General features: G+C 37.3%; 2 protein-coding genes, 1 non-coding gene and 1 pseudogene across 3 annotated transcripts; 3 read left to right on the top strand and 1 right to left on the bottom strand.

Moving 5' to 3' along the window:
• The first annotated feature begins 75 nt into the window (after positions 1-75).
• Positions 76-963, top strand: LOC132182894 (MYB-like transcription factor EOBI). The gene is made up of 3 exons (XM_059596261.1): positions 76-223; positions 322-451; positions 552-963. Exons 1-3 carry the CDS (start codon positions 85-87, stop codon positions 961-963), a joined length of 681 nt encoding a protein of 226 aa, XP_059452244.1. The 5' UTR covers positions 76-84.
• A 2,071-nt stretch (positions 964-3,034) lies between these two features.
• Positions 3,035-4,274, top strand: LOC132182134 (MYB-like transcription factor EOBI; annotated as a pseudogene).
• An 834-nt stretch (positions 4,275-5,108) lies between these two features.
• On the bottom strand, positions 5,109-5,182 carry TRNAI-AAU (transfer RNA isoleucine (anticodon AAU)). Its single transcript has one exon. It is a non-coding gene; the product is annotated as a tRNA-Ile (tRNA).
• Positions 5,183-5,273: 91 nt separating this feature from the next.
• Positions 5,274-8,744, top strand: LOC132181371 (uncharacterized). Its single transcript, XM_059594564.1, has 2 exons — positions 5,274-5,426; positions 8,286-8,744. The coding sequence occupies exons 1-2, from the start codon at positions 5,314-5,316 to the stop codon at positions 8,509-8,511; spliced, it is 339 nt and encodes a 112-aa protein (XP_059450547.1). The 5' UTR covers positions 5,274-5,313; the 3' UTR covers positions 8,512-8,744.
• The last annotated feature ends 421 nt before the right edge of the window (positions 8,745-9,165 follow it).

Genomic DNA, 9,165 nt, shown 5'->3' with positions numbered 1-9,165 from the left:
ATGATATATAAGCTAACCCTTTGTCCAATTTGTGGCATACTATTTAATTGGAAACTAACAGCGTACGAAGTGGGAAGTGAAATCATGGCAACGATGATGGCTTGGGGGGTGTCAGAACAGGGGTGGAGGAAGGGTCCTTGGACTCCTGAAGAGGATAAATTGCTTAGCGAATATGTAAGCTTGCATGGGGAGGGAAGATGGAGTTCTGTCGCTAGATCCGCAGGTAATTAATTAAATACCACATTTGTTGTTTATGGCAACCTGAAATTCTTTGTAATTCACATTGACATGCCTTTCTTCTTCCTTGGTATAAATTTCCAGGTCTGAATAGGAGTGGCAAGAGCTGCAGGCTAAGATGGGTGAATTATCTGAGGCCTGGTCTCAAGAGAGGCCAATTAACACCTCAAGAGGAAGGCATCATCATTGAGCTGCATGCTCTTTGGGGTAACAAGTAATGCACCCCTCTCTCTCTCTCTCTCTCTCTCTCTCTCAATCTATCTCATTATTATTACGTGTCATTTTTTGTGTTAATTTTGTGCAAATATGAACAGGTGGTCAACTATTGCTAGATACTTGCCGGGGAGAACAGACAATGAGATAAAAAACTACTGGAGAACCCATTTCAAGAAGAAAGAAAAGTGCTCAAGAAAGCATGAACAGCGCAAGCAGCAAATAAAACAACTAGAAGAGCAACAGCTAGAGCAGCAGGAGCAGCAGCAGCAGCAGCCACTAGAACATGACATGATGATAAGAAGTGTCTTGTTTCATGCAGAGACAAGCACTGATCAGAAGAAAACGACTGAGCCTCAAGAAAGGCAACAGACGGCTTTCACCCACACGACTAATTATGATCAGCACCAGTGCTTGCCTCATCATCATGTTATGTATCAAGATGTTGCATCCTGGTCCGACACAGTGGGAGATGATATGCTATGGGATGGCCTCTGGAACTTGGATGATTAGACAGTTTCATGGAAATTCAAATTAACTACGATCTCCATGCAAATTAAGTCACGCCAATGCTTTTTCTTTGGAGTGGTTAATTTTCTAAAGTTTCATATGTGGAGGGTACATTTTCGAGGAAGGCTGATTAGACAGACATATTGATATTGTTATTATGTCTCTCCTCTCTCTCTCTGTCTGCCGCAGATGTTGTTAATAAGTCTAATTCAGTTCTTTTGCATAGATTCGCAGTAAATAAAATGATATTAGACTTTTAAAGCAAAAAGATGGTCCATTACTTTCCCAAAATACTCTGCCTTTTTCCTTTTGGGCTGCTTTTCTTTGGAATTTTCTGTCCATATGTGTGTTTGAGAAATTCTACCAAATTACACGCACATATATGTGCATATGCTTCCTACACCAAATTCTGTGGCGAATGAGAAATTCTAACCCCGAGTGATTCTGATTCATACAAAGAGGAAAGGTTAATATAGAAGTAAACGGCAGAAACAGGGGTACATTAAGACCTATTTCTGAGTTTGTGCATAATATTCGGTCTTATAAGGAGTACAGTTAGCTCTGTTGCCATGGTTAGTGAGTGTTTGAATCATTTAAGGGATATGTGAGGTTTGGCTATTATGAGAAGAACTGTTTGTTTACTTGTGGACTTGAAAGGTGATGCAGCAGAATTCGCAAACACAAAAATTTACAACTCTTTTATAAAATTTGGAAGAAAAAAAAATTCCAAGATAAATTATAAGAAAACTGAAGATCAAAACTCTCTCTAGAGTGTTCTTATTTATGAAATTGAATAATGACAACAACTGGACAATCAAGCCATCCTTATTGAATTTAAATAGTATATACTAGGGTTTATCCCCCTTTGAATATGAAAAAAAAAAACGTATTAGGGCTTCAACCCTGAAAGTAGAATTACAAAACTAGCATTTTCTAAAATTGTCTTCACTCGAGTGGACGTTGCAACGAGCGTCACACGAATTCTCTATTCCGCGTTTAATTGCAATCTTGTTTGAGCCAAGGTCAAGCGAACTTTGCAAATTTGCATGTCCACACTTAAGAAACTCTCCTCTTCACTCAAAGTCCAAGAAGAAGGTGTTTTGGCCTCCATTTAATCCACCAAATTGTATGTATCAGAACTTGGACAGTAGTGGACTTCAGTAGAGATTTGAGGCTACAATATGTTGTAATCGAAGGAGATGCATTGGAAATAGTGCATGGTTTGTGGAGATAATAACAAAGTTGGAGTCGATATGAGCAGCTGATTAAAGATGCCAAAATTGTATTGGAGAGTTAGCAATTTTGGTTTGTGAGGCACATCAAAAGGGAAAACAGCCGCAAACCAATCGTTGAAATTAATTGGATGGAAGACTATCTGAATTCATATGAGATATTGTATTTGCTGAACAAGTTGTTTCATCTTGATTTATTAAAGAAAGCAATAAAGCCTTACTTCAAAAAAAAAAAAAAAAAAAAACAAGCTTGATTATGGATCAGAATAATTACGTACTATACAGTAATTCCTATTCCTGTTCAAGTTTGTTTCAGTGTACCAAATATGCCCTTGATCTCTTGAAGTTCAATTGCAATAATCGCCAACTTTGTAATTTGATTTCGTCACTGCTCTATTTTGGCCCTATTGTTGAGCTCATGATATGCTTTGTTGTACTATATATATCAAATCAAGCATGTGTTAATAAGGTACAAGAACTTTATAGGATTTCGAACTCTCTCATGCTATCTTTTGATGATGTTGTTGATATTAATGGAAACTTCCTGATATCATCAATACCTAATATAAAAAGCATATGAGTTTAAATAGAATCAAAGCCACGTGTCCAATGACGCGTCCCCCCATTACCATCATCAAAATAATATATAGAACCTTCTGTACAATTATAAAAGCAGAGATCATCTGTTATAAACAATGTTTGAATCACGCAATTAATTGAGAGTTGTTTATATCAACCCTAGAACTAGAAGACCCACTTGTTCCATTCTAATTGGCTAGATAAAAGTTTAAGCCAGCAAGCACCATGTATGTTTGGACACTTGGTCTCAAACTAGAGGTTAGATGGTTGATTTTGTTGTAAAGAAGTTGGTAAAAAAATTCGATTCAAAGATCTTAGGCTCTTAGTGCTAGTAAGATCATAATTAATTTAGTAAATCAAAACATAATTCAGTTTTTGAGGAGTATATAAGGTAAGCCATTGAGGAATTTTTTCCATATAATTTGTAAGCAGTAGACAAGTACTTGAGAGTAGTGAAATATTAGCTTAGATGATGAGTTGGGGGATTCCAGAACAAGGGTGGAGAAAAGGTCCTTGGACTCATGAAGAGGATGAGTTGCTTAGTGAATACGTCAAGTTGTATGGGGAGGGAAGATGGAGCTCTGTGGCTAGGTGTACAGGTAGGCAAATTTGTGCCTAAATTTTCATTTGGGCTATGTTGCTTACTGTGAGGAAGATAAGCTTAGAGTCTTTGATGTTAGACCTGCTTCTTTTTGTTTTTACAGTATCTTTTAGCAGTTTACTTCTTTTTTAAGTTCAGTAGAGGTCAATTTAGTTTATGAGTGGATTATAGGAGGTAATTTATCCTTTAATTTATCATCCCATAAAAATAACATACCCATTTGATAGTTTTTTGTTTGTTTTACCAGGTTTGAATAGGAGTGGCAAGAGCTGCAGGCTAAGGTGGGTGAATTATCTCAGGCCTGGGCTCAAGAAAGGCCAATTAACACCTCTAGAGGAAGGCATTATTATTGAATTGCATGCTCTCTTGGGTAACAAGTAATGCTCTCTCTCTGTCTATGTCTCTGTCTCTCACTCTCTCATTAATTTCTTATACATAATTCTTTATTTTATGCAAACACAGGTGGTCAAATATTGCTAGATACTTGCCTGGGAGAACAGACAATGAGATAAAGAACTACTGGAGAACCCATTTCAAGAAGAAACACAATTCCCCTAGGAAGCAAGAAAAGGGAAAAGCCCCAATTCCTAAACAAAAACCAGCACCACAGAGACAGGAGCAGCAACCACAGGAAGATGACGTGGAAATGACAACACCTTATGCAGACCCAAGTGGAGAACAGATGATTAATGCACAGGGAACAAAAGAGATTTCTTCCATGTACTCTACTTTGGAGGACCAATGCTTGTCTATGATGTCTCAGGATGTTGCTTCATGGTTGGATACAATCAGAGAGGAAGATATGGATGGTGGCCTGTGGAACTTAGAAGATCCAGAGGGTGACATCACTGACATGGATCATCCAACTACTGGTTTTTTCTTGTGGAGTGGATTCGAATAACTTTGAGGATGGATTTCATGGAAGGCTGATGAAGCATATATGATATAGTTAGCTAAGTCTGATTGTTTTAGTGATTAAAGGAGAGCCTAATTGGCTTTGCCTAAAATAATAAAGTCCTTGACATGTTACTTTTTTTTTTTTTTTTGGAATTCAGTAACACTGAGAATTTGCAGAGGAATAATATCTCTTCTTTCATAACTTTGTGCATTTGCATTGGGGTCTATTGGTGCGGTGTGCTCTAGTTCCCCTAGTTTTTGTCTCTCCAATATCTGCTCCATATTACTTCATTAGAGTGTCCTAGCTACTCTCTCTGTCTCATACTAAAATAAAGTAAATACACTAAAAAAGAAGACACAAGTACGACCCATAGTGGAAGCTTACTTGGAATAAAAGTAGAATGTTGAGAAAGATGAGGCTACAAATAGAAAGTTAAACTCTATAAAATAATGGACAAAGTTTTCCATATCAAATTGGACTCAAAAAAATTTCTCAAGCCTTGTCCGTTAAATTGACATTTATCTTTAAATAATATGATTCTTAAATGATTTTCTCATATGCATTATTCGATAAACACATGCTACGAGAACATAAATGTATATCAGTTTAATAGATTTAATTTAAGAAATTATTTTTAACCCGATTCCATAGCAATTATCTATTATTGTGGGAAATTCCACGTGGCATGGAGAAATTAAAAAGAAAAAAAAAAAAAGTGCAGTTACATATTTACCCATACACTAAGCCATTGTTTTTGGTCTTGGACCGTCACCTACTTACTGTTCAAGAAGCTCACATAGGCCTTGTTTTATTGCTAAAAATTTGCAAAACTCTAAATTGGCCCATGCAGGTCTCGAACCTGCGACCTTCGCGTTATTAGCACGACGCTCTAACCAACTGAGCTAATAGGCCGATGTCGATTCTTCATTACAACTATGACTTTATTAAGGTAACTTCATGGACTTTGAAGTTCTGATAAGGAGTTGTGCCACCAACGCTTAAGTGGCGGTGTAGCAGAGGCAACAAGGATACAGAAGAAAGAGATGGACAATATAACGGCAAGCGAACTGGCTGGATTTGGGGTTGGCACGCTGTTATTATGCGCCACCATTGCTGCCCCAAGAGTTGATGCCTTCATCTCTGCCTCCCAGCGCAGGTAAACTTCACAACTCTTCATCTCATATTCTTTACCTGATTTTGGGTTCTTTTCTCATTTCATACCCATGGAAATATATAATATGAAACTCAAAGTTACCCCAAGATGTGTGTAAATTGTTACTTGGAATATTGGTACTGAAAAGTATGTATATGGGTTCTCTTTTGCTGCAGAGTGTAGTCGTTAGCTGATGTAGTAAAACGGAGGGGGGAGGAGAAAATGTTGAATGTGTTTTCACCTGCTGGTAGTTTTTACTGGAGTATTTTGTACTTATTGTGTTCTTTTATAAAATTCTCATTCATCTAAAAAAAAAGTTATGTAGATGGGTTCTGTTAAAGTTGCCCTTCTGGTTTTTGACTTAATCTCAGTATGGAAAAAATTCAACCTCTAAATGTTATAATTGGAGTGGAATATAGTACCCTTGTTGAATTTTGTGTTTGGGAACTTTTATTTATCTAAGCTATACTTGTTTTAAATATAGGATATCCATAGCCTTATTATTGGAATTTTATTTCCCTTTCGGTTTTATAGAGATTGTAAATTGGAACAAGGCTTTATCTTGATATTGGTTAAAAGGGGATACGTACTCTTGTCTTTTTTTTAGTGAATTTACTTTATTTTAGTATGAGAGAGTTGCTTGGACACTCTAATGATGATGCTAAATTCCAAAAACATCTTTGTATCTACATGGGTGCGTCTTATTAGCTATTTAGTGTGTTCTACCACGGTTTTATCCTCTTGAATCAAAAGTGTTCGTGCCAAGATCAGTGGCCCAATCACATTGGCCTCGTGCCTAGACTCCAAATAAGGCCTGCACAAAGTAAGTAGAAAGAGGGTTAGAGAGTCACTGGAGGGGTTCCGGTGAGCTCGCTTCAACGCCCAAATTAGAGATTCTGGTGAAAGAGGGGTTAATGCACTGTAGTCAGTCAGGAAAGTGGGAGAATAATATGCGTACCTTTCTACAGTGTCGGGGTTTGCTTTTATAGTGTGGGGTGATGATGGGATAATGGCCCTCCCAGGAATCTTGGGCCGGTATTCCGCTTCTTCGTCCTTTTGCATGACCTAGCGGGGTCTGTACAGGAGGCAGAGAAAGTGGCTGCCCACCGGGCCTTGGAGCTGGGGAATGACCGTTCACTGGGTCTTACACCTGGGCCGGTTGCTCCTTGGGGTTAGCTGGGCTGGCTGTCCACCGGGCCCGAGGTTTGGGCCGGTGATTTCGGTCCCCCCAAAAAGCAAATGTGTTGTTGGTTATTTCAAACCCAAGAGAATATATAAGATGAAACTCAAACTTATGAAAACATGGTAAACTAATCATGTAAAAATAGCTTAGGCACACGTGCTAGTTATGTATCATGTTTGCCATCCAAACTAACAGACAAATCTGACTCAGGAAATGGTTAGGTAGTTTATAGGATCAAGTTGCATTGAGTCGTAATTTGGAGGTGAAAGTGCAATTGGGGGGACAGTTTAGGAGGCAAAGTATAATTTACCTTATTTTTTTGAGCAAGATGTGTGTAGATTATGACTTGGAAGTTGGAATATTGGTACAGGCAAGTACGCATATGGGGTTCTGTCCTTTTGATGTTTGAGTTAATGTCAGTATGATAAATTAGCAACCTCTGATTCTTAAAACTAGACTGCATTGCAATACCCTTTTTGAATTTTGTATTTGGGAACTTGTATTATTCAAAGCTTAATTTGTTTTAACTATATTGATATCTAGAGCTTATGACTGAAATTGTACTTTTCCTTGTGTGTCATGGAGCTTGTCAATTGGAAGAAGGCTTTGATTTCATATTGGTTAAAATGACTTGATATTGGTTAAAATGGGTGCTTGTAATTGTGTCTTCTTTTTTAGGGTACTAAATTTTAACCTGAAAGAGTTGTTTGGGCACTCTAATGGTATTGTATCTCCACCCCACTTTGTGTTTGTTGTGGTTGGCTCTCTTGTTTGATTATTACCTCGTGAATTGCTATTGGTGATTGCTCTTGAGCTTGGAAACTAGAATTCTGTTGTTTTGCTACTTGGAACTCCTTTCTTCTTTTTATTGGGTGCTTGATTTCCTTAATTTTTGAAAAGGATTTGTATGTGGCCAAACAATTATAAAGATAGAAATCTGAATATGAAAAATGCTAGTGGCTGAATTATTTTATGAAGTCTCTTAAAAAGAGGCTGCTATGCTGCATTGCAATTAGTTTGGGACTTGCCCATTAATCTTCTTGACCCTTGTTTGTATTAAATATTCTAAGTTATGAATAATCGATGTTTAATGAACTGCTCCACCACCGTGCCAGTATTCAAGGTGATTCTGCTGTTGATGTAGCTCTTTGGTGGTTCTGTGTCTTGTCCACAACTTATTAATGATATGCTATTTATAAGTGGGAATTTATCTGCAGTCGTGCTTGTCTTTGAAGGGTTGAGCCGTTGAGGTTTATTAGATTTTCCATACTTTGTCAGGTAATCACTACCGGGGGAATAGTTGGATGTTAACCCATGACTTACATTATTGGTTACTTTGAGTTTAGAAGCAAGTGGCATCTCACAAGTGCAAATTTCCTCACAAATGTTGGAGACTCTATTAAGACACTGATAAAACTACGTTATCATTTAAAACACATTTTCAAGTTGAGAAATGACACATGCATTTTTAAGTGTTTACTTTCAAGTACTCACTTCTTAACGTGATAGTAAAAATTACCATTAGATTTTGAATAGATCACCAACAGTGAGTTTTACTGCTACTTTAAGGAGTGTGTACTTGGGAATGCATGTAACATTTTTCAGTCAAGTTTTAAGGGTTGTGGAAACATTCTGACATGTGTACGTATGCTCTCTACCTTCAACCTTGAAATGTTCAGTTCTTTGGGTATGTGCAAGAGATGCGGCAATCTGAGGATGATAGCGTGCTCAAAATGTAAAGGAGTTGGACTAGTCAAAGGTGGACCTTTTGGTTTTATTCTTGGCAGTGACTTGTATCAATCCCTTGGAGATGGTGGGTCGAAGGTGCAATCCATTGCCTGCGATAAATGTCAAGCCAAGGGCCATTTCTCCTGCCCTGATTGCTCTAAAATGGCATCAGTTTGAATTTTCTCAGGTCATGTGAAAGCATATTTTTCTCTTTTGTCGTGCTCTCTTCCATAATTGATTAATATGGACTGCGAACTTTGGAATTTTGGAAATATGTAATAGCATTTCATTTATATATATATATATATAAAAAAAAAAAAAAAAATGTATTTTATATCTTGATATGGCAATAAATGTACTTGGCAGTTTGGTAAATACTTGTCAAGAAATGATAAGACACACTGACTATTGGCTTGCAAATTACAGAATTCGACCCTATCTTGGATTCCAAGTTTATGATAAAAGTTTGAAAGAAATGAATTGATTCTCTCTCCTTTTCAATCACTGCAGCAGATGTCCTTCATTTATACATAATTTCAGTACTTTGAATTTGAACGTGTGGCTATATATCTTTATCTAGATACAGGTACATTAATTTGATGATGAACTTTCTATGCTATTGGTACGAATTTTGTCTGTTTGCTCACAGACTTCACAACCTACGAGTGAGGCAGTCAGGAATAAATGGAGAACACAAGTCCGAGGAACAAAGGAACAAAAAGAGCTTCCTAAAAATTGTACATATTTCATCAGTGCTCCCATGGCAAGTGATGAAGTTTGTTTCAGTCAGCTACTTATACCCACAGCTAGCACACATGCATTTCCTTGTCT

Source organism: Corylus avellana, chromosome ca5 (assembly GCF_901000735.1).
Source record: "Corylus avellana chromosome ca5, CavTom2PMs-1.0".
Classification (NCBI taxonomy): domain Eukaryota; kingdom Viridiplantae; phylum Streptophyta; class Magnoliopsida; order Fagales; family Betulaceae; genus Corylus; species Corylus avellana.
This window is presented reverse-complemented; position numbering and strand designations above follow the sequence as displayed.

Coding starts and splice junctions, on each gene's coding strand:
- LOC132182894 (XM_059596261.1), top strand. CDS start 85: ATGGCAACGATGATGGCTTGGGGGGTGTCAGAACAGGGGTGGAGGAAG. Junction 224..321: donor TTCTGTCGCTAGATCCGCAG/GTAATTAATTAA, acceptor ATAAATTTCCAG/GTCTGAATAGGAGTGGCAAG. Junction 452..551: donor CATGCTCTTTGGGGTAACAA/GTAATGCACCCC, acceptor AAATATGAACAG/GTGGTCAACTATTGCTAGAT.
- LOC132181371 (XM_059594564.1), top strand. CDS start 5,314: ATGGACAATATAACGGCAAGCGAACTGGCTGGATTTGGGGTTGGCACG. Junction 5,427..8,285: donor ATCTCTGCCTCCCAGCGCAG/GTAAACTTCACA, acceptor TGAAATGTTCAG/TTCTTTGGGTATGTGCAAGA.